The sequence below is a fragment of the Octodon degus genome, unplaced genomic scaffold (genome assembly GCF_000260255.1).
Source record: "Octodon degus isolate 3935 unplaced genomic scaffold, OctDeg1.0 scaffold00026, whole genome shotgun sequence".
NCBI lineage: Eukaryota > Metazoa > Chordata > Mammalia > Rodentia > Octodontidae > Octodon > Octodon degus.
Genome location: NW_004524602.1, coordinates 9,049,054 through 9,074,664, shown reverse-complemented (window position 1 = coordinate 9,074,664; position 25,611 = coordinate 9,049,054). Strand labels below are relative to the sequence as shown.

Sequence of the window (25,611 nt, the reverse complement as noted above, 5' to 3'; positions counted from 1 at the left end):
ATATTTGGGACAGGGTCTCACTACATAGATCGGACTCATAGTGATCCTGCTGTTTACAGCTACCCGAGTGCTGGGATTACAGGCATGTGCCACCATGCCTAGTCTCAATCGCTGTCTCAGCGTACCCGGGGGGGTGAGGCTGGCATGGCACGCCAGGGGTCGAACTCTGGCCACTGTGCTCTGTCTAAGCAGGTGCTTTAGTCCGCTGAGCTATCTGGCCAGCCCCAGCTCTCCCCACTCCCCTACTTTCAAACCACAGTCATTTGGCTGGTTGCAGTTTACACTTGACCGAAGTCATGCAGTCAACAAATGAAGAGCTATAGTTACATTTAGAAAACGAGTGTAAATATCTAGACAAGTTTTGGAAAGCAGAATGCTACACGACGGCCACAGTGACAGCGCACGGCTCTTTCTTTTCTTTTTCTTCTTTTTTTTCTTGGTGGCTTGGTACCCCGTCTATGCTTTTCCTCCTGTCAGCTAACGAAACTCACTCCCTGCCACCTGAAACAGGTCCCTGTGAGCTCATTCACTGAAGCGCTCAGAGCTTGTTAAGGTTTGGCGAAGCCATACACTGTCACGCATGCCACATGCCCTACTTCCCAGCGAGGGGCATCTGTTTTCATTTAAAGGCTTAAACAAAGGAAGGCACGCTTGTGGGGAGAAGCCTTCCTGGGCACAGTCCCCCAAGACAGGTGTGCCCTTGTGCTATCTATCGCTCCCTCCTGTAGCTTTTTCCTTTCTTCTTTTGAAGGCTAAATCTCTCCTCTCGGTTCCTAGGACACGGGCTCTGTGGCTGCACGCTGCCAGGGAGGCTGCTCTGCAGAAGCTCTTCGGAGAGCAGCTTCTCCCTGGAAGGCGCTAAGCCATTTACTTTCCGTTTTCCCCACAGCACTTGTTGGGGCTTCTGATACTCAGAAGTGTCCGGGGTGTGGGGGTCTTGAGGTCACTATCTTGTCACTTCATGAAAGAAAGGAAAATTGAATGCGTCTTTAAATGCTGCTAGTAAATACTGCCTTTTGCAAGAGCAGCTCTGCCTTTATTTATACACCACTTCGCTTTGTTGTGTAGACATTTGTTAGTAGGAGCAGGCCACCAAAGGGGAATTCAATGAACCCAAGCCTAGAAAAGGTAGAGTACGCTACAGTTGCTGTTGTGGCTCTTTATAGAACTAAGACAGATGAAACGCACATCACCGAAAGAGACCGGCCAGTCCTATGCCTCAGAACCCCGCTCTCTGTTTTGAAAACCGCCCTCCACTCAGAATGGCCTTGTAACTGTGTCCTATGAGCCACTGTCCCTTGCTTGAGATGGATGCCCTGTGAGAATGTAGCAGGAATTTACTGTAACCATGTCATTTTTTAAAAATTGAAAGATAATATAACAAAATTAAAGAAACATTTAATCAAATATGGGCAGAATGACTCTCTCCAGTCCTCATTTTTGCATATCAATTTCTAAATGTACAATACCTATCTCGGATAACTACAACAATAGATGTACCTAATTAAACATCCTATTCCAACCATTCTCCATGTTTGGACATAGTCATCACTATTAATGGCTGTATAATATTCCCAAACATTGGTTAATTCCAGTACATTAAACCATTTACTTAGTTGGAAATTTAGGTTATTTCCACTGGTGGGTGTAGAAAGAAAAGATTTGTTTTTAATTTTAGTTTATTAGGAGAAAGATCCACAAGTAGAATGTTTTATGGTTCTTGTTGCATATACTGCATTTCCAAGTGCCAGTTTCCAAAGCAACTAGAGAATATGCACAACAGCTTTACCAAAACCTTATGAGCACTAAATATTATAAACTTTTTGTCTTATTTTAGATGTAAAAAATGCATCTTACGGTTGCTATTATTTGGTTATTTGCAAGGGATATCCTTTCTCATGTCCTTATTTTTTGTATTTTATACAAAAATGTAACATGTTGGTAAAAATTTGGGCTTCTAGGTTTAAAAAATCTAGGGTAGGGCTGGTGAGATGGCTCAGTGGTCTAAAGCACCTACTTAGAACAAGCTTGGCAAAGCACAGGGACCGTGGTTCAATCCCCCAGCACCACATGCCAGCCAGCCCCGCCCCCTGGTGGGCTGAGCTGGCCACACACACACACACACACACACACAAATAAATAAATAAATATTTTTAAAAATCTAGGGTATCATTTTTCATGATCATTAAACTACATAGATATGATTATTTCTTTGATGTATATTTGCTTTATATCCTAAAATGCTGACTTCTTATGCCATCTCTTTATATCTAGTGGTTGCCAAAATACTGGTATAAGCATATAATGAAATCATTTTTTACCCAGTACTGGAATTGCAGCCAGGGTGTTCATGCTGAGTGACATCCCCTTCCTTTTTTATTTCAAGACAGAATCTTACTAAATTGCTAAGCTGCCCAGGCTGGGGTCACACCTGTGATCATCCTGCCTCAGCCTCCAAGAGTGCTGGGATTATAGCCTGGGCCAGCATTCTTGTCTGAGATTAAGCATTTTATAGGGCTGTCAACACACTATTAAATCCTGGACATTTTCTTGTATTTCATAATAATTATTATTATAATTTATATAATAAATAATTACAATAAATAATATTTATAATTATAGATTGCTTACTGGGTGCAACTACTGAGCATATTACATGAATAGCCTTTTCCAGTTTCAGTAAAACCCTGCAGTTTCTATTCATTTTCTTCCATGCCAATTTGGTAAGGAAGAGACCACCTGTCTACATGTGGAGACACTGATGTTAAGGGAGTGAAGTGACTTGCCCAAGGTCATGTAGCTAATCAGTGATTATGCCCAGCTTCTAGCCGAGCACTTTTGCCACAGTTAGGTGAATTCATTAAGAAAGGACCCCCTGATCTGAAAGTCCTAAAGAAGTTAGATCCCTTCAGATCCTTGCCTTTGTGACCTGCATCTTGTCCTTCCATCGTGACAGGTTTCCTGAGGAAAACACAAAGGTCCCTGAAAGAGAGCCTCTGCTCCTGTGTTTCCTCCCTTTCCCACAGAGCAAGGGACCTGGAAGGTGAGAGGGGCTGGCCCCACATCGGGCCTGTGCTGCAGAGGGGATCCCTACGATCCAGCTCTTGCAACCAAGCTGCCTTGCATACCTTCTACGCGGGATGAAATAATTTTACATATCACCTTTCGTTCATTCATGGGGTAACAGGTTTCTCAGGGCCTTGATCAATTTAACATACTTCTATAATCACATGAGAGACCCTATAAATTCTCAAAAGGATTTAAGTGACTGCCTTCATGATCAGATGTAGCATTAATGATACGGTGAGCACTGAAAACTGGAAGCAACCAAGTATTTGGTCTCTGTTTTGTTTGTTTTTAGCTTTTTGGGCTCCTGTTCCAGGTTGATATACTGGATTCGCCTTTAAGCAGAAGGGATGTTGGGATAGGCCAATGGTTAAACACTCAGCTATTCAGGAAACATGCAGGTAACTCAGTAGCAGTTGGCTTGAGAGGACTCCATAGCCCAGACACATCTCCATTAGACTCTCAAGCTTACCAGGGGGAGAACCATAGGCAAATTACTCAGCTCTCCAAGTCTTTGTTGCCTCATCTGTACATAGGAATGACACTGGTATTTGTCTCTTGGGAAAGGGATGAGAATTAAAGGAGATAATCCTGTGCACTGGCAGGCAACGTGCTTAGCACACAAGAGCTCAAGAAATGCAACCTTTTATTGTTACTATTACCATACAACAGTGTTATAAGCAACACTGATCAAGTACATATTACCTTCCTTTGGTGATTTCGAAGGTCGTTTAGGAGTTCACAAGCTTCTGGAATTCTTGCAGGGCACATCGATTATCATTAGATAGTGACTGTGGCTACTGTTGATTCAAAATTTTGATTCAGTCATTCCTGTCCTATGATTTTCCCAGATTATTCCTTTCCAAGAACATCCTTAACAGCAGCCTGGTTTCTTATCATCCAAAAACAGAAAACAATATCATGTATTTGAATTTTCTATGTGTTGAATTAAGATGCTTGATAAAGTAGAGATTATTCTGACCAAAAGATTGAGTCAGAATTGTTTGCCTCATTTTCTAGTTCCAGTTGGTGTATTTTCTAATTAGTGTAGCAGCACGTCACCACAATCACTGGAAAGTCTTAATCATTTACATATTCTTCCTTATCCCTGACAATGACTTAGGATGTTTTCTTCCAGTTCAATGGTTATTTTCACAACGCTGCCGGAGTAGAGTTTGAGGTGCTTTTCTGTGCCTGAGGAAGATGACAGGAGAAGGAAAATTGCCTTCCCGAGTTCAATGAAAGCCAGGGTACCCCTTCTGAGGACCTATAATAATCAGCTCTACAAGCTGTTGGTTTGTGTGTCCTATTGATTTAATATGCTTCTAATCAGTACATAAAGCTATGGGCCTGCAGTGTTAATTTTTCATATGCTTACAAAGTACCCTTTGATTTTCTGTCACACGTTAATTACAGCGTTTTGCCATTAAATAGGAAGCTTTGTGTAAACTAATTACTAGGTAATCATTGTCTACTGCAAGCGTGCTGTTTGTACCTTTTATTTTATTCTAAGAACGCACAGATCTCACAGTCTGGAAACGCTCTACCTTCTAGCCATTAGCTCTCACTGATTCATAGCATTATTGTGGTGAGAGTGGAGGAGTTGTAATTGTTGTGGTATCAGAGCTGTTAATTACCGGAGTAAACAGTTGAAATGGTGCCAAGGTCTATTGTACAAGGCAGAGAAAAGGAGGTTTAAATGTTACTCCCACCATCTGGGGACTGGGGGAGAGGCAAATGCTCGAAAACAGCAGTGAGGCGCTCTCGCCGCTCCAGCTCCAGGGTTGGCGGCCATATGGATCCGGAATATTTCGAATCAATTGAATTTAACTGCCAGTTTTTTGCACTAACAGCGTGGAAGGAAGGAATAAAGCAAAAGATGAGAGGAACGAGAATTGGTTAGTGTTCTCACATCCAGGGAGTCCCCGGTGGAGTTCTGTTGGAAATGTGTGCTCTGCCGAAACCCGCAGAGCGGGAATGAGCGCTTGGAACAGATTCAGAGCGAGCTGTGCCCTCCTCCGACAGCGTCTGTGCCATTTGCTTCCGTCGTCTGTCCTCGCTGCCCCTGGGTGAGCCAGGGACGCCCTCGAGAAGGCTCGGACTCTCTGTCGCGCTGCCAGGTCCAGCAAAAATCCCAGATCCAGCAAAAATTCCCCACTTTGGAACTCAGCAATTCGTGATCCCGGCATGGTCCGCACCGAAGGCCGCCGCAGCTGCCGGAGCCCACACGTCTGCGCGTGTGCGAAGCGGGGAGCGTCCAGCTCCTCGCTGCGACGAGGACACGAAGCCGCCCCACCATCCTTTTGTATAGAGTCAGAGTATAAAAGCTCCCAATGGTCTCTGGTTTCGTTCCCTATGCTCACGCTCCTCCTCCACTACTTCGATGAAAAATCAAGCCCAAAGGGCAGACTTGTTTTCTTTTGTTTTTAATTTTCAGTTAAAGAGCTTTCATTGGCATATGCAGTTTTCTCAACCAGAAATACTTCTCGAACTGGAAAGGATGAAACCTATTGCAGGAATAAAATAATAATAATAATAATAATAATAATAATAATAATGGCTACTTCAGCTTAGGGTTGATTTAAAAACTGCATGATTTCTAGTTTAAAATACTGCAGAATTTTTTAAATGGTTGTATACATGTATTTGATGTCCCATATATTTCAATATACATTCTTGACAACTGTTTTCCAATGTTAAAGACATTTGTAAAATACCAGCTGTTTGCTGCTGTAACTACTTTTTAATACAATTGCCCAAGCATAAGCATATTCTTCTCTTTTTAAAACCATCCTGGATTACTGTACTTATTTCTAATCATTCCTTCAGCAGATGCTGAAGTACTTTGTGTGTAATATAAACAACTCCTTTTAAAGAAAGAGATCACAGATATACCAGGAACAAGGACAGGGTTTGTCAGGATTTTATGAAGGCAGTTTTGTCCCAAGGAAAAATCTTTTCCTGCTATTGTGTGTGTGTGTGTGTGTGTGTGTGTGTGCACACGCAAAGTTCAATTAAGAATTTCAAGTGCTTAATCCTTATCCGTTGAAACCCCAGCGTGCAGTGGGACTGGGGGAACCTAGAAAGAAAAGCATGGCCTCCTGGGGTGACAGAAAAAGGGAACAGCCGTGTAAGTGCTGGGAAGTTGAAAGAGAATGAACCTTTGGTTGGGGGCAGAGCGGTTGTGCTGAGCTCTGGTACAGGAGCACAACGTGTGTGCCTCGGTTGGACAAAATGCCTCTCACGTCAGATGCACCGCAAGGCCTGCGTGGTGGTGTGAGCTCAGGGCCTAGACAGCCAGGGACAGACTCCTCAAGAGGCAGCGAGTGGATAATGCTACGTAAGTATGGAATTACATACCACATTTTCACCATTCTGTTTAATGAGAGCCGCCACTGCAGCGAGTCACTTGCCACACAGCCGAAATGGGCCATTAGCTATCAAGGGAAAATTGTCTTTGCCGCTTTCAGCAGATGGAGCAAATATTTTACAAAGCAATTTTACATACCAAAAACATTTGTGTGCCTTGGTAATGCTGGCTGCTCTACATTATGGTACCTGCTACAGCGGCATAATTTTCCATCTCATCGAAGGCAAACTTGGCATCTTTGATTTTTAAATTCTCAATTAACAATTAAACATGGTGTATTAAAACAGTCCTTAAACTTTAAGTAGGTGTGGAAAGTAGTTTATGACTTGCTGGAGATGCTTTCCTTTTTTCCCTCATCCTCTCTGTGTCTTTTTGCACTCTAAAGAATGACTATTTCTGATGATCTTCATGGAAAGAAGTGAATGGAAACTTCACTACTGACTGCAGAAGGAAAGTAACCAGTGCAAAGGGTGATCAGAATAGTTGCTGGCTGCAGAAAGTTCTGCTGAACCCTGAGGAGACAGTTTGGCCCACCTATTTTTATTCATTTAAAATGTTTAAGCTTCAAGTACCAGAAAACACAACTCAAAATGGCCTTCCAGATAAGAAGCCAGGGCTAATGGTGTAGACCTGTAGTCCCAGCACTTCGGGAGGCTGAAGCAGGAGGATTATGAGTTCAAGCTGGGCAATTTAGGGAATTAACAAGACCATGACTCAAAGGGGAAAAAAAAGAAGAAAAGCTGTTCAGTGTGAAGGCCCTGGGTTGAACACCCAGTGCTAAGATAAGAAGAAGAAAAGAACTAAATTATTATCTCAGCTATCTGAACGTTCAAAGATGGTTGTGCCCCTTGTGGTTTAGTAGCACCCCCAGGGAAGGACCCTATGTCTGTGCAGAAAGTGGGCTCCAGCCTAAGACTGGCTCCCCCCAAGGGTGCAAGATGTCTACCGGGAGCGCCTGGAGTTTGTCAAGGCAATAGAAAGAGACAACATCTCACCTGGCAGCATTCTCAGAAGAGCATGAAGCTCCTTTTGGAAGGCTCCAGGATCGGCCTTCTAACAATGCATTGGCTCCTGTGTGTCACCTGTGTAACCCAGCCAACCATAGTGGCCGAGGCATGGCACTGGCAGTCAGGACCTCACTGTGGAGATGAGGATGGCATCCCTTTCAGTAAGTCTTGCAAGGTACAGAATGAGACGAAGGCAGATCCTGAGAAGCAGTACCATTCACAGCCAGCAATGGACATCCACTCTTTCATAAATTTAACGGTGCAGATTTCTGCATCACCTGGGTTGGCTGAATCTCACCCAGAGTGACCAGTTTGTGCCCACTGAGGTGGAAACAGGCCCAGACCTTACTGCACTATGGTGCACCGGTAACACCTGGCTTTGAATCCAGTTTTGCTACTTCTGGGTGGTGTGACATAAAATAAGGAAGAAAATATTTATGTTAGCAAATGTAGGACACCAGCTATATCATAAACTTTCAAAAAGTAGAAGCTATTTTTTTTTAACCTAAAAGTGACCACACTAGTAACATGTACCTGGCACAGTAGATCAGCCTTCCAAATTCACCTTTGAATTTGGAATCCTTCCCTCTCCCCACTTCTGTGCCGCCAGCTGATTCAGAGCCCTGGCGCCTTCCGTGACACCCTACGCTCTGCTCCCTAAAAGGGCTGGGGTGTTGCGGAGCTCTTGCCCAGAGGTCAGAGCAGCCTGAGAGCTCCTGCAGGTCTGCAATGTGTATTAAGAGCCCCTTCCTTCTTCTGCCATGTGAGGCATTTGTCCTAGATAGTCCATATGGCCTCCTTCCATGCGGATGCTGCTGCGGCATTTTTCAGGTCACTGTGCCCTTTTGACTTCATGCCACTCTCCCTTTCTTTAGGGTTATCAGAAGCATCTATACAGAAGAACCACCTGGCAGGGCCCTTGGTTTTCTTTTCTACTTGATCTTAGCTAAAAGACTGAGAAGAAGGAAAAAGAAGACTGAGAAGCCATCCCTTGGATTTCTTTTGAACACCATCAAAAGACATCTGATGGGAAGATTAGAGGTGAATAGGTTATTTTATTTAAAGCATCACTGATAATTCAGCAGAGAAGCTGCTCAAATAAGAGTTTTAGTGAGACTGATACAGAGAGTATTCTAATTTATATTCCTCCTCCCTCCTTTCCCATCCTGTCCCCTTTCCTTTACACAAATGCACACATGCGTGTGCGCGTGCACATGCGCGCACACGCACACACACACACACACACACACACACAGAGACTTGGAATTTGTTTGGTTCCAAGATTCTGATAACTCTAAAGAAAGCTAGCCCTGTATTAACTTTAGTATTAAACTAGCTCCCCCTGAGATACCCCAAATTCCTGTCAGTCACGTATCTATTCCTGCCCACTATAACGATGCATGCCTATAATTCCAGCACTCTGGGAAGATGGGGCAAGAGGACCACAAGTGCAAGCCCCACCTGGGCAACTCAGTGATTTAGTAAGACCATGTCTCAACATTAAACACACACACACACAGGGTAGGGATATAGCTCAGTGCAAAGGTACTCAGTTCAATCCCTAGTACTACCCCCCCCCCAAAAAAAAATCTTTTCCTCAAAATTATACTTTCCTGATAGAAAAAGCGCTAAGGGCAAGGACTATGATTGATACACAAGCAGTTCTAGGATGCTTGAGTCAAGCTATTGGAGACCCTGTACCTTCCGCAGATATCTTGGAACCCAGAGCCTCTACACGGAGCCACAGGGACTCCCTGCAGCTTTTTATTTTTTATTTTGAGATAAGTTGCCCAGGGTGGGCTAGAACTTGAAATCTTGCCTCAGCTTCCAGAGTGCTGAGATGACAGGTGTGTACCATGACACACAACTGCTACATTTTTAAAGTACATATGAGCTGAACTTGGATTAGATGGTATTGAAACCACACAGACCACCCCAACTGGGCTCAGACTGGCCAGCGCCAACTTAGACCAGCCAGAACAGGCTCAGACTGCCGATAGCAAACCAAGACCAGCTGAAACTGGCTCTGACTGGATCCAGCCATCTGAAATCAGATCACACCAGCAGAAACTGGAAAAGATCAGCTAGAACCACATTAGATTGCCTCAAACCTGCTTACACTGGGCAGAACTGGATTAGATCACACCAAATCAGATCTAACTACTCAAACCAGATAAGACAAGCCAGAAAAGGAAGGAGCCAGCACAGACCAGCCAGAACCACTTCAAACCAACCACAACTAGATAAGAATACTTTGAACTGGATGGAACTGTCTCAGACTGACTAGAACCAGATAAAACTGGCTCAGAGCTACCATAACCAGAATGGACCAACTGCAGCTGGTTCAGACTGGCCAAAACTTGCATTTTATTTTCCGCATCTCAGGACATACTTGATAATCAGGAAACAGCAGAAACAGATGACAACAGTGTTGGACAGTAACTGGGCAGAACTCATACCCTGGGTTATGCCAGTTCTTCAGGGCTTGTTGACAGGGAAGATCGAGGTGGAGGTTTCCACCAGTAATAAAATCGACTGTTGATGGGTATCCCTTATGTCTCTATAGGGTAAGTGGTTAGAGTTTGATACATACTGTTAATTCACTGCAAAAAAGATCAATAAGGACTCAGCCCAAAGCTGTGCACAGTTGTTCACGGGGCACTGTCCACATCCCCACAGACAGCAGCAACTCAAATTCAGCTGTCCCTCAGTGAATGAACAAACACAGTGTGGTCCATCCATGCAGCAGAATATCACTCAGCCATGAAAATGAGGGAGCACTGACACTGACACATGCTATGCTGTAGAAACATGAAACTAAGTGATAGAAGTGAGACATTAATGGCCACATCTTATATGGCTCCAGTGATGTGAAATAAACCATAACAAGCCACTCTAGAGACATGAAGCAGATTGGTGGTTGCCAGGGGCTGAGGGAGGGGAAAGGGATAGCTCATAGGGATGGGGTTTCCTTTTGGGGTGATGGAATATCCCAGAGCTGGCAGAGATGGTGGTTGTAAAACACTAATGTACATGTCAGGTATCCCTTATCTGAAATACTTAGGACAAGCACTGTTTTGGGTTTGGAGCTGTATTCAGCTTTTGGAATTCTACATCTGTCCAAGACTTCTGGGGAGGGGATTCATATACGGGATTCATTTATATTTGCTACACACATTGTATGCCCAGCCTGAGAAAGACTTACTAACTCCATTACTTCTCCTAGGATCAGCCCACTTAAGGTCATAGAAAAAGAAAGTGTTCCAGTCTGAAGAATCTTAGGAACAAACTAGTTAGCTCCACATTTCATGTAATAAGGAACTGAGGATGACAGTGGGAAGAAGGGACACTGCAAAGACACTGCACTGGTCGGTCTTCAGGGGTCTGAACCCTGGATTTCCTGACAGTCAGGCAGAAGGGTGCCTTTTGGACAAGAGGCACAACTCACAACAATTTTTAGGGGACCAAATCACTTTGAAGTATGAAAACTGAAATGGCTGGGAAAACAGAAAATTTTCAAAATGACTTTCTGACTCTGGGTAAACAGTAACCACATTTTTTTTGCCTGTTGGAAGCCTGGTTTTTAATCACTCCACAAGCAGTTTTCATTTCTGTAGTAAAATTGCTTGTGGTTCTATTTAATTTGTTTCTGCAGGAGCCGGCTTTGGTGAAGATCTCCGAGGAGCTGGCGGGCATTTTAGCACAGCACGCGCAGCCAGTCAATGAGAAACGGTTCCCAACGTGGAGGAAATTCCTCCAAACATTTCTCAGTCAAGGTAAATAAGGCTGTAGAGTTTCTATCGAGGATCAGTCCACACAAACTTGGGTTCTAGTTTTGGGTCGACTCAAGACCAATTTAAATATTTTTGTATCACCTGTGTTGGCTTAGAAAAGTGCTAAGAGCTACAGCTGCCTTTTTCTCTTTTCTAAGCTTTGCCTAAATATTTATCTTGCACTCAGCCTTGGAGTGAATAGGAACGCAGCGTTCCAAGCGTGGCATGCATATCTCAAGATTCCAGGCTGGCTTTGCCCCAGACCTCTCCTGAGAAGTAGATCTGGACCTCATCCATGACCTTGAGCAAGGTTCTGCAATCCTTAGAGGCCCAGTTTCCTCGCTTACCTACCACACAAGGTGGATGGCAGGGGGAGTCAATGGAACTAAGACATGAAGGATTCTACCCACAGGGCCTGATGCATAAAAAAGTCCTTAATAAATGTCGGTTTCCTTTCCACATTCCAAAGAAACAGAGATGGCCTCACTTCCAGCCAAGAGAAGTAGCATTTCCACATAAGAACCCAGTCTACACTCTAGGTACGAAGCCAACTGCCATTCCTCCCTCCTCCTCCTCCTCCATCCTCATCTTACAACAACCTGGGGATGAGGACTGAGGGAGTTCTGTATTCACAGAAAATGGTGCTTATCCCCAGTCCACATCAGGGACTCTGAGAGGGCCTGGCCTTCCCACCCCAGGCCAAGCAAGGCACATATGGGCACCTGTATGAGCCAAGAACAAGGGATAGAATAACACAACAGAAAAGTGTCTTTCCACTCTACTCCCTGCTGCCCAGCGATAGTACATTAATTAGCACCAAAACCTAGTGATAAAATAAAAATGCTATGTCAAAGGATACCACTGGTCACCGCTTGATAGTGGTAACAGTACAGAGATGAAAATGGACTGAGCTCCCACAGAGCTTATGATGTTCCAGGCACTGCCTTAAGTATACATATATTAACTTGTTGACTCCTTCTAAGAATTCTATGAGGTCACTACCAGTACGTCTTTGTAGTGGTTGATTGACTGTATCAACTTGAGAAGTTCAGAAGCTTAACTAAATCAGCTCAGAAATTTCACACTCTAGGGTGTGGAGGAGCCACCTTTAAGGGAAATGAAGGATGGAATGTTCCATCTCTTTGGAGGAGCTCCAGTCTTTGCCTTCAACTTGGGTGTCATCTCCTGGCTTCCAGTGCAAACTCTTCAGCTTCCACCTTGGACCCTTCAACCTTCTGGTGTAGACTCATCAGCCTTCCATCGCAGACCCATTGGCCTCCTGGTATGGACTTGCAAGGAACACTGCAGTGAGCTCCAGACCTTGGACTGGATTCTTCAGTATCCAGTGTACAGACATCCTCTGCAGCTTCCTCATCCAAAGTTGCAGCTGACTGTCATGAGCTGATCTTGTAATTCCTTATGCATTTGTACATCTTGTATTATATCTGTTCCTCTATTAAAGTCCTGACTGATGCAGATTTTGGTATCAAGATGTAGGGTCATTGCTGCGATTATAGCTGACCATGTCATTCAAGAGCCTTTGGAAATGGCTTATGGGAGCAGATAGGAAGAGTTTGGAGATGTCACCTGAAAGAAAAGCACTTGAACACCTTCAGCTGTTCTATATGGGAGATTCTGGTCAGAGCTCAGAAGACCAGAGTGCTGAGAGAAATCCTGCTTATAAGGACCAGAGTGGGTAGGAGTTTTCTTCTGGGAAGAAAGACTAGATTGGTTGTTGGACTCCAGATGATGTGTATTATGGCTTGGCAGAAAGTTTGACTGCATGGGGACAACCCGCTCAGGCCCCCTTCCTGTCCCTCTCTCAGATAGGAGCTTTCTTTCTCTCAATAAATATATTATGCTCATAAAAAACCAAAAAGGTCTGTCTGCATTTTGCTCTTGTCCAGAGACTGTCTGAGACTGAGATTAAGCAGAGAGGACTGATTAATTTGACAAAAGAAATTTCAAGGCAGTCAAATGTTGAGGCAGTGGCATGGCTATTGTTGGGGGCTTTTAGTCAGATTTATGTTAGGAATCAAGAGCAAAGAGCCCACCAGGATGAGTTAAAATGTGAGTTTAGCCAGAATCTCCAGTAAAGCTGTGGACTGCAGAGATAGAGCTGAGAAGTTCTCCATTGCTGAAAAAGAACAGGAGAATAGAAAAGATCGCCTGAGGGCATCACAAGAAGCAGCAAATCTCCACCCTTTGCAGCCTCAAAACTGGAGAAGTGGGCTGGGGAAATAGCTAAGCAGTTTAAGTGCCTGCCCGGCAAACACAAGGACCTGGGTTTGATCCCCGGCACCACATGCTGTGCTGGCCCCAGAATAGCGGGCATGCTGTGCCAGCCACCAAAATGGTGTGGTGGTGCACACTTGTAATCCCAGCACTGGGGAAGCTGAGACAAGAGGATCACTATGAATCCAAGCTGTGTAGTGAGACTCTATACCAAATAAATAAATAAATAAATAAATGACTGATTAAAAAATTTAAACTGCAAAAGTGAAAGACTTTGCTTAGAAGAGAAAGATGCAGATTGCCATGGTCTAGAGTGGCAGTGGCAGCCACACCAGGTTCCAAAATGGTGGTGACATAGATAATTTGTTCCTCATGGTCAGGTTAAGCATGTTCAGTAATCCAGGCTCTCAACCCCCTACAGCCAAGAGAACAGAAAACTTGGCTACTGCTCCAGCTGGAGATGGGATGTTGCATCACCCATGTGGCATCGTTTGTGGGCACGCAGAATGCAAAAGTTCTGAAGTTAAGAAGGTTAAGAAGGCTTCCACCTAGATCTCAGAAGAAGGCCTGGGAGACCAGGCAGTGTGCCTCTAAGGGGGCAGTATGTAAAGCTGTGAGTGAGAAGCCTACAGTGCAGTGGACACTCCAGAAGTTTGGAAGAGCCAGGAACATGGATCATCTAAGAAAAGATGCAAGAAGGGAGCAAAGCAGGTTTAAGAGAGAACCCCTAGGAGCTACAATCCCCAGAAGTGCCCTAGGGGCAGAGCCACACAAGGCCTTTGGAGCTCACAACTAATCACAGACTGCTTCAGATGTTTCACTTGGAACTACAGGATTTAGTGTTTGCCCTGCTGGGTTTTGGACTTGCTTTGATCCCAGTGCTTTGTACCTCCTGTTTGTACCTTTTAGAATGATAATTTTTTCTTGTGCCATTGAATGATAGGAATGTTTAACTTTTCATTTATACACAGGTTCACAGCTAAGAGTTTGCCGTAGGTCTTGAAGGAGACTTGGGACTTGGAATTTCCAGCAATGCTAAAACTGTTAGGACTCTGGAAACTCTTAGGGATGGACGAAAATGCCTTTTGCATAAAAGGATGTACGTACATGAGTCTGCCAGGTCAGCCTCCTACAGCCCACCTCTATCCAGGCCCCAACTTCCAACAGCTAATCTAGTATAACTTATCAGTCACATGAGCCTTTTTGGGGGACCACCCAGGTGTAAATCATAATATGGTATCACCCTTGTTTAACAAAGACAGAATCGGGAGACAAAAGGTGAACTCACACCAAATCATTGTGCTCAGTTGTAGAGGAGCCTATAAAAGGCTGGCTCTGTGTTGCTGCCTCAGTGTTGGCCAGAGCTAATGCATGAATTTGTCAGGTCTAGACCAGAAAGGACAGGCTTGTTAGCTTTGGAGTACACTGGTCAGATGCCTTGTAAATGAATTATTTAAGCAAGAACTGGATGCCAGAAATTTAGCAAGAATAATGAAAAAGGGACTTTTTTTTGGGGGGGGGTGAGGGCTTGTGCTATATTACCCCAGTGTCTTCTCTTCTCTAAAAGCATATGATGCTACACATTTCTGGATATAGCCACAGACAGAAAAGCAAAAAGCAACCCCCCACCAAAGGTCAGGAATAAGGTATTTGTATGTGTTACTGGAGATTAAGTCCAGGGCCTGTGCACTGAGCTACATCTCCATCCCTCTGTTTGTAATTTTTCATTTTAAAACTTGAGTCTAGCTAAGTTGCTAAGTTGCCCAGGCTGACCTCACATTTGCAATCCTCCTGCCTCGGCCTCCCAAAGTGCTGTCACACCCAATAAGAGTAAGGGCTTTATTTTGTCTTAAGTCAGAAGAGTAGGCTCTTCAGGTCCATCCAGGATAAGATATCAGGAAGTTTCCAGATCTTCTAAGATCAGCTTGCAAACCCTGTCTCTAAATCACTTCTCATGAATTCCCAGACACTATCTCACCTGAGCTGCATAATCACACGCCCAGGCTTCTTTCATCTTTATCTTTTTTTCCTCAGCCATGTGGGAGACACTGTGTTTACTGATGAACAGCCAGAACAGGTTTTGCTAACACAATTTTAAAGGTGAAGAAACTGAGGTTCAGCAAATAGGAAGTGACCTGGGCGAAGCCACACAAGAGATAAGGGATGCATCACACAAAGCTGGATCCAACAGTGTTACTTTGACTAAAAATCTGAGCTTGGAAGCAGTAGACTTCCTCACAGAGCTGTGGCGCCTCCCACAGGTCCTCACTCTAAGCTCACCAGCCCCACCAGCTTGCTCTGTGGCCTTCTACTCTTGAGGGTGCTCATGGCCACAAAATATGTCACAGATTTGACTTCTCCATTGTCATAGGATTATGTCAAAGGCTATACATTTTTATGGGAATTAATCACTTTGAAAGGATTATGGTCAGTGAGGTCACAGTGAAAAAGATTATGGTCAGGATGCTGAGGAGACAGTACAAATAAACTTAGTTGAAATAAAATATCTAAAGCAATCTGATAAATAAAAAACAGGTAAGTGTGTGCTCACTGAAGCATTATCTTCCAAAACACAGGTGACTTGGGGCTGGGGAGATAGCTCAGTAGAATAAGCACTTGTCTGGCAAGTGCAAGGGCCTGAGTTCAATCCCCAGTTCTGGAAAAAAAAAAAAAGTGACAATGAAGGACGCCAAGTTAACTGTATCAAAGAGACTCACAGGGTGATTTTGGTTTTGCAGGTTTTGTTGCATTTATGTTGTTCAACTCCAACGACTGGGGCTCAGGCACAGAATACACTAAGGAAAGAACATCTTGATAAGTTACAGACTGAAAAAAATATGCTCCCCAATAGTTTTCCTACTGAAAGCTGACATTCATGAGGACCACATCTGACTAAATTTACAGACACTTACGAAAAGTGCCTTTTGTTTAGCAGATGACTGCCTTCGATAATTGCTGTAATCTCAGAGCTTAACCATATATGTTATTTTAAGCCTGGGGCTTGTCCCTACAGATAGATAGATAGAGGTCACCACCTGTCCCTAGAAAATTCATGAAATATAGGGCAAGTTTATCTTAAGGCAAGTTCTAGAAGCACCTGTATGAAACACCTAGTTGTTTTTTTTTTTTTTTTGCTTTGAAATCAGGCTCTAACTTTCCACACAACATTTTAAACTGTTTTCTACAAAAAGCATATATACAGTAATAGTTACAAGATAGGCCTAAAAACAGAAAAATCAGGGGTTTTATGTGATTTTTGTGAGCACCCCTACCTAGCTCCAAAATCAGCCGGCAAAATGCTGTTTACTTTGTGATTCTTGGCATTCAGAAGAAAAGATAAAATATGATAAATTATGAAGCTGTCATCAGCAAGGTGGAAGTATCCATGTTCCTCAAGAACTGCAGTGCCTCCTGGCCTTATATATTTGCAGCTGGCTTTCCGTAGGAACCCTTCAGTTAGCATAATGGTGTTCTCTATGTCTGTTAAGGCCCAAAACCTATCAAACTGTAAAGCAACAATGAAGTTGGCCCATGGGTCATCAAATATGCATAGTTCATTCCCCACAGGGATCAGACCGTAGTCCTTATTCATGTAATGGGAGGGTATAGCCATGGTATTTACAGTGTCTTCATCATTTTGCTCAAAATAAAAACTGCGCTTCATTGAGCCCTACTATATGGAAAGCATTGGGTTACATATATATTTCTCTAAGGTTCACAACAACCTGGTGGGGTCAGTTTACTATGCCCATTTTACAGATAAAGAAAAAGAGGTTGGGAGACTGAAAGTGCTTGCTCCAAGTCTCCCAAGATCCTCCAGGTGCAGGAGCTGAGCCCAGGTCCATCTACCAAAGCCTCAGCCATTGCCTCCTGCTCTGAGCGGGTGCAATTACTGTGACTATGTCCTTCCACCCTCTCCATGCTTTTCCCACCAGGGGGCGTGATCGAGGCCTTCCCGCCAGCAGACAGTGTCACCAACCTGACTGTAGATATGCTCATCGAGCCCAATGGAGAGATCAAGGTGCTATCAACAGGGGATCAGTTTCATGCCGAAGGCCCCTTCATTTCTTCTGGTACCACCGTGCCTCAGACCTCGGTGGACCCCCAGGTTCTCAGTTCTCTGTGCTTCCGAATTGGAAAGGCCTGCCAAGTGAGAGATGTGGTTGGTTACTTTTCTATAGACCTGGTGACTTTCATTGATCCAAAGACCTTGAAACAGCAGGTAGGTTGAACTGATGCCAGGAAGATATTATGTAATGGTTTGTCCATGCAGTGGACAACATGAGGAAACTTCTAGAACTCCTTGTGCTCTGGTGAGCAGACTCTGTAAGTCCACATCTCCGCAGTCCAGGCCAACACAGGTGAGACCAGGTTTTATGTCTAGGAATACAGACCCAGGTCATCTCATTCGGTGTAGCTGGAGGATAAGTGACTGAAACTCGTCTCCCACAGCCCTGTTGACTGCCCTGTATTCTGCCCCTTAGTGCTAGATCTGCTGGTTACCTCTTATGAAGCTATTTCACACATCCAGGGACCGATCCTGTCTGAAACCTGTTCGTAAACAGAAAATCCATCTCTAGAAAGGAGTGAAGAGCCCTTGTTTCCTATCAGTAGCATATCAGCAATTTAGGTTATCAGTTTTTCCTTTTAAAAAGTATATTGGGAAACACTCCAGAACTATAAGAAGATCTAAATAATTAGATGCCCCCATCGTACATAAGAAACAAAGTGGCACTGACTCTAAGAGCAGTCCTGCACTCTCCTTACTAAAAGCCCAGCCCTTCCTCCTCCTCCAAGGACAGGCAAGAGGGTCCATGTCCTCTTTGGGGGTTGGACTCCTTCCCATTTTGTTACATTCTTCCTGTAGTGGATATACCTAGAAATAGGACATGGTTTCATTTATGCATGTCTTTAGCATTTTAGAGACTGTGACATCTACATATAATTATTCTGCAGCGTGCTTTTGGTTACCAGGGTTACATCCGTGACATTCTTCATGTATGGCTCTGATGTACAACATTCTGGATAAATACTTTTTAGCCAGTTTTGCTTTGCTGTTCCCCACCAGAGTGATAATGTTGACTGACATTTACAACTACTTCATGGAACTCATACTCTGAAATGTTCAGTTGCTCTCCTTTTCGTATTGGGTGTCCAGGCCTCTGTCTGAAGGATGAAAGGGACATTCAGCCTCCTGCTCGCCATATCCTCTGGCTGTCCAGCAGCGTACGCGGACCATAGTTGTTCTGGATTCATTATCCTCAGCTTTATTGCCCTCCATTTCACCGGATGGTGGCTTCAAACAGGAGTTTATGTTTTGGGTAGTGTTCCGCCTGTTCAATAACCATTTTCCAGTTGCCTTCCCAGGCCCTCTGTTGGTTTTGCATTCTGTTCTCCAACCCACAGGCTGAAAGAAAAGGACAGACTGAAGGGCATTCAGAAATCTGTCTGGGGTGCAGGAGGACAGAAGAGTGGGCCCTGGAGGCAAAGGTGGCAGAAAGCAGGGGACGGGGGGGGGGCACCTCCCCAAGGGACAGAGCTGAGGAGAAAGGTTGATATCCAAGGGACCTGGGCTTATGCTTCTTCCTTAAATGAGTTTGTGATAGGGACACTAGCACACAGTGGGGAAAAAGATTTTACATGGCTCTGGCTTTCCCATGGGCTTATCACTAGCCTGGGCTTCTGGGAGAGGACCCGCCCACCCTTGGCTGGTCTCACGTACCTGGTCAGGTGTACTCACCCTCACCCCCCCTTTCTCTCTCGTCCAGCCACATGGCCTCAGCGTCTTACTCATTACACTGCCTCTGCCCCTGGGCCTTTGCACACGCTGCCCCTCTGGCTGAAAAGCTCGTGCCTCTTCTTTTGACCTTGTTAACTCCCCTTTCCTTACCATCGTACTTCAACTCAGCCCTCACCTGCTTGGAGAAGCCTTTCCTGATTTCTGAGGTAAAGTCAAATCTTACTGTTTTACATTCTCGTATTATCCTGTGGCTCTTTCCTATCACTTATCCCATTTGCAGGTTTAAGCTTGTTTACATGATTATTGGGTTAGCGCTGTCTCCTCCTGCAGTCTGTAAGCTCCCTGAGGGATGCACAGGGTCTCTTTTTGCTCCTCATCATAAGCTTAGCATTTATCTTTGCCCTGGGACAAAGTGAGTGTTTGGTAAATGTTTGTTGAATGAGTGAGATTCCCTAGCTGATGTAGGGTGGGGTTGCTGAGGTGTTTGGAGAAGGAGGGCAGACGCTGGTTGGATAAGCGAAATAGATAAATATTAGCCCTCAATTCTTGGCCTTTATAGTAGGAGTCCTTCTAGTCCCTTTCCATTAATCCTTGTATATGTGTCAATTTGAATAACAGCTCTTAATAGAACTTTGGAGGGAGTTCCAGGTGACTGTGCCAAGTGACCACATCCCATTAGCAAGGAAAGTAGTTTGTTCTCTGTGTAGACTAGGTTGCCTGCAAGCCACAGGGACACGCTCTTATCACTCTGTAGGTGACATCACCTCAGAAAGCACCTAGACTGATTTCCTAGCATGCCTTGTGATGGCAGCAAAGAGACCCGTATGCTACCAACCTCTCACTTTTGTCTAGTCAACAGATTTGTACTGATGCTGCACAACTTCTCATGCTTATTTCCATATTTACCTCTTCTCCTAATTGCCTCATGTCTTTTGTCCCTTTTCAAGGGACAAAATTGATTACAATGTAAACCATTATAGTCAAACCAAATTTGACTATAATGTAAACCTTGATTTTCAGAAGCTCTTTGAACATGAAGAAGTTATTCTTTAGAAGCTCTTTGTATATAGTTTTTTGTTTTTGTTTTTGGTACCAGGGGTCAAATTCAGAACCCTGTGCTGGCCAGGCAGGTGCTTACGCTGCTGAACTATTTCCCCGGCCCTGTACATAGTTTTAAGCCAGAAATTTGTTGCAATTTGTTACAACAGCGATAGAAAACTAATACAGAAGAGATGACTATTTTGTGTTTTCTGCATTTTTTTTTACAATTAATGTTTAAATTTTGTTGACGTATCTATTTCTGGTGCTGGGATCGAACCTGGGGCTCATAAAGCATGTACTCTACCACTGAGCTATACCCTTAGCCCTGACATTTGCATTTTCAGAAGTAACCATATATTTTATTTCTAATAAGACAACAATATGAACATAACCATAAATTTGTATTGAAGCTCACTTATAAAAGTCATGTGTTAAAACATGAGAAGCAGAAAGCTGAGGCGACCTTTACATACAAGCTCTTGCATACTGGCCCCATCTGGGATCCATAATTCACCACACTGACACGGTAGAAGACAAGGGGACTGGGAAGTGAGGGGCAGTATAAATGCAAGTGATGCACCAAGGACAGGCAGTCCATGAGTCAGCTCCAGTCGGGACTGGAAAATTCCACCTAGACCCAAGGAGGTGCAAACAGCTTTCAGGTAGCAGAAGAGAAGGACAGTTTGGGAAATGTAGGGTTGAAGTACTGGGAGCCTCAAGTAGAACACAGGTCCTTTGGGGAATAAAAGACCTCAGAGCTGTTGAAGCCTGGCACAGAATGGCTCCCAAGAGTGGCCTTCGGACCGAGGTTCCAGTATCCTACAGAGGGAGATGTTGCAGACAGGATCCTCAGTACTTGAGAAGGCTGTCATGGTGTGGACCTGGCCTTCTTGTGTGAGGGTGAGGGGTGGGACCCAGTGCAGGGTACTGACCTCTAAACAAACAGCAGTCAAAGCTGTTTCCAAACCATAATGGGTCCTGATGTGTGGTAGGTAGTGGGTTCCGTGAGGGGCAGGAAGTTTGAGAAAGGCCTGACCTGCACCTTATTAACAAGGAGGGCCTATGCTGCCCCCTCCAGGTGCTGAGGGAAAGGATAGGACATTCTCTGTCCTGACATGTGCCCTGTCAACTACCTCACAACTATCATCCATTGTCACTTTACATACATGCACACAGTTGTCGTCTACTCTACTAGGTTCACAGGCATAAATATTATGTTGATGGATTCTAAAATCCTCTAGAAAATACACTAAGTCTTGCTTTTTTTTTTCTTTTGGCCTCTTTGAGATCTTGAACACAATGATGGCCCCATTTGTTGACTGGCAGACTTTTGGAACTTTTCGATGATTCAGATTTATTGAGCTTACTTACTCACTTTTGGGAAACTGTCAATGAAACAAGTGTTTATTGAGCATCTATTATGTATAAGCCATTACGCTAGTGCTAGAAAAGCAGCAAGATGCTAGAGATGTAGAAGTACCTACCTTTAGGAAGTTCAAGATCCAGCTGGGAAACCAGCTTTAAGAAAAAAGAATCACTGGAAACTGTTTGAGCGACAACTGCATAAAACATTAAAAGAGACATCAAAAAGGTAATGTCGGTTTAGTTATCAAATGGTTTGCCATGTGAATTCGGACAAGAGAAATGGCACTTCTGCTTGGAACAAATGAAAAGGGTCTTTACAGAATAGGTGGGATGTGAGTTGAAAGATGAGGATTAAAGGAGCAAAGAAAGGTGTATTCTACACGGAAAAAAGTTCTGGAGGGTGGTGGTAGAAATACATATGGACAAAAATGATGACATGTATCTTACAGACATCCTATCTGACTTGCCTTTATAAATACGAACTTATATGACAATTCCTTTTCTTCATATAGAATTCTCTAGACAAAAAGTTTAGCGAAAACACTTCTGTTGAAATTTCCAGAGGTAGGATCAGGGAGATAGCTCAGTGGAATAAGTGCTTGCCTGGCAAGCACAAGGTCCTGAGTTCGATCCCTGGTACCACTCCAAAAAAAAAAAAAAAAGCAACAACAAAGAAATTTCCAGAGGAAAAACTTTTTTATTTTTCAATAATTGTGAACATCTATTTTATGAACATTGACTGTTACACCTTTTAAAAGGGGGTGGCGCTATAATCTTTAAGGAAAGGGTTTAGAGGAAAAACAGCTGCAGGTGCCTAGTAGTGGCCCTAAGGATATAAAGGAAATTGAGAACCTTCATCAATACAGATTACGAGGAAGACAAAAATGGCATCACTAATGATAGATACTACAGCCTACTCCATGTGCCATGGTTTAGACCTAAAGCGTCATGTGTTTGGATGGTGATTAGATCATAGGAAATCATAGCAAACTATATGTTAGCAGGTGGAGTCTATCAGAAGAGGTGGGGGAGTGGGGGAGTGGCCTGGCAGGGTTTATATCCTTGAGGGGCTCCTCCCTTCTCTTGGCTTCCTACCCGCCATGCTATGAGCAGCTCTCTTCTGCCTGGCCCCGCTGCCATGCTGCCTGACTTGGAGCCAGTGGACAGAAGACCGACACCTCTACAGACTGTGAGCCAAAATGACTGCTCCTCCTTTAATTTGTGAGTGCTGGGTATTTTGTCTTACCAACAAAAAAAGCGACCATGTATTCTGAAAACTTGTGTTTAACACTTTCTAAATATCAGCCTAGTAAAAAAGGTATGAAAATACCTTCATTGCTATGGTAAAGGGTTCCTGCTGCACCCTTTCCATTGACCAATATGTACTTTGGACAACTCACTGGACCTCTCCAAGCTTTAGTGTCTTGTTAACAAGTGGTGCATTTCTGCCTTCCTCCCAGGATGTTCTGAGAGGCTGAGCAGATAGATGAAAGGTACTGTTCTTATTAAATCAGATGGCAGAGCCACATGTAAATCTGTCGCAGAGGCCCTCAGCAGGTTCTCAATCTGTGAGTGGAGTCTGAATTGAATTAGCATTATTTTTAAAGTCACTGAGCATTATCACCATCTCAAAATGATATACAAGCATCAAAAATGAATATATTTATTTCAGGGAATGGGAAAACCAAGGTCTACAGAAATGTCATAATTCCTTTTTCTTCATTTCTGTATGCCCAGCACCTCACAACCCCCTAGTATATAATAGATGCTCAATAAATATTTATTAAATGAATGAATGAAGACTTTAGAGTTCCTCTCATTTGCAAAAATCTCCCTATCTCTGTTTTCAAGATGTATAAGGGATTCACTGAGAGAGCTCAATGAGATTTACTTTTTCTCTTTAGGGAAGGTATTTTATTTATATATAAGTTTAACAGTGTATATCTAAATTAAAGTTTAATAGGCCTTTGGAATAACCAGAAGTGACTATTATTCAGTGCTTTTAAATGTTATAATAGGCACATTGTTAATCACAACTTAATACCTAGTAAAGAGAAAATGCATCCCAAAGGATTTAGAAACATTATAGTAAAAGACTGGTCCCTTTAAAGGTCTGCATATTTGTGTCAGTGAAATAAACCTGTAATATACAAATAATAGTAATGATAATGGTAATGATGCTGACTTTTACTATAAACGCAAGGCCGATGATGACAGATTTTACAGTGAGAATTACAATTCTCCTAAATAGTGAAAATGCAGGTAAACGGTAGCCAATTTTACTGTATATATATTTACCTTGTGGCTGCCCCTAAATATTTCATTAACCCCCTACAGTGCAAACTTTGACATTCAGAAAGCTGGGCCCCAAGCCCAGACCTCAGCCCTCAGCTAGCTCACCGGCTGGTCTACAGACAGCAGGCCTCATGCCTCTGCTTACATCCAGCGGCCCCACCCAGGATTCCTTCAGATGCCCCTCTCTCATCATGGAGTTCTTTGCTCCCTATCAAAAAAGCCAAGACACCACTGTCAGGACTTTGAGGTCTTTAACTAACTTTAAGCACCAGAAACATTGCCAGGAAAGGGAAATCTGTGCACTCATTCCTCAGCCTGCCCTTTTCAGGAGGTATCCCACATTTGCAGGGCCCAAGAGGGCAGCAGGTAGGGAAAAGGGAAAAGATTCCTGCTAATGCTAAGGCTGAACAGAAGATTCTCAACGGGCGAAGGCTTACAGCTTGCTCTGCGCTCACCAATACAACCCCAAAAGTCTTCCTACCTCTAGCTGTCAACCGTGGTCAAGATTTTTGTGGGATAAAATGACCCTTTCAAAATTGTTCTTTTCCAACCCCCTAGCTTGACTTACATACAAATGACAAATAAAAATTATGTGTAGGGGCTGTCATTACCAAGTACTTGTTTAGAATGCAAGGAGCCCTGGGTTCATCTCCAGGCCTTAAAGACAAACCAATGAGTATGTATCTGAGATATGCAATGTGGTATTTTGATACATATATGCGCCATAAAATAATTAATAAGCTGACATGGCCATCATCTCACATAGTTGCCTTGTTTTATCTTATTTTATTTTTAGTTGCCTTCTTTTATGTGTGAGATCTACTTTCTTAGCAAATTTTATGTGTATGATGCATTATCATCAACTTTATTTGTCAAGTATATTTGATCTCTAGAACTCATTCATCTCACAACTGAAAATTTGTACCCTTTAGCCGTATCTATTTCTCCTACCTCCTGACCCCTGGTAATCATTTTTCTACTTCAGATTTCTGTAAATCCGACCTTATTTTATTTTATTTTTTATGATAACATCTAGATATGCATTATTTATTTCTTACTGGGTGTGGTGGTACACACCTGTAATCCCAGCACTTGGGAGGCTGAGGCAGGAGGATCACTGTGAGTTCAAGGCCACCCTGTACTACAGCAATAAACCATAGACATGGTTAATTTATTTCTTAGTACATGATTGATTTTTCAGGCTCACAACATCAAATAGTCTAATTACCAACTAATTTTATACCTCTGAACTATAAACCAACCATCCATTTCAGTAGGGAACAACAGTGTCGACAGCTTAAGACTACGTGCTACTTTCTGCATTTGGCTTATTTCACTTAGCACAGTGTCCTCCAGGTTCACACAGGTCACAAGTACCAGAATTTCCCTCTTCTTATCATTTATCTATTTATTTATTTATTTGGTCAGGGTCTCGCTATACAGCTCAGACTTATAGTGATCCTTCTATCTCAGCCTCCCCAGGGCTGGGATCACAGGTGTGCACCACCATGCCTGGTTTCGGTGGCCAGCACAGTGGTTCAGCATGTGGTACCGGGAACAAACCCAGATCCTTGCACTTGCCAGGCAGGTGCTTAGACCAAGCTATCTCCCAGGCCCTCCCCGCTTTTAAAGGATGACTAATAGTCCAGTGTGTGTGTGTGTGTGTGTGTGTGTGTGTGTATGTGTGTGATTACTGGGTCTTATAATACTTACATTCTT

The 25,611-nt window shown here is 43.5% G+C and overlaps 1 protein-coding gene across 1 annotated transcript in view; it reads left to right on the top strand.

Annotated features, from left to right (window-relative positions):
- Iqch (IQ motif containing H) overlaps window positions 1–25,611 on the top strand; it is a 218,911-nt gene that overhangs the window by 144,747 nt on the left and 48,553 nt on the right. The window contains exons 15-16 of the mRNA XM_023712572.1: window positions 11,099–11,219; window positions 17,387–17,673. Of these exons, the coding sequence (XP_023568340.1) occupies window positions 11,099–11,219; window positions 17,387–17,673 (408 nt within the window). The remainder of the gene's footprint in view (window positions 1–11,098; window positions 11,220–17,386; window positions 17,674–25,611) is intronic.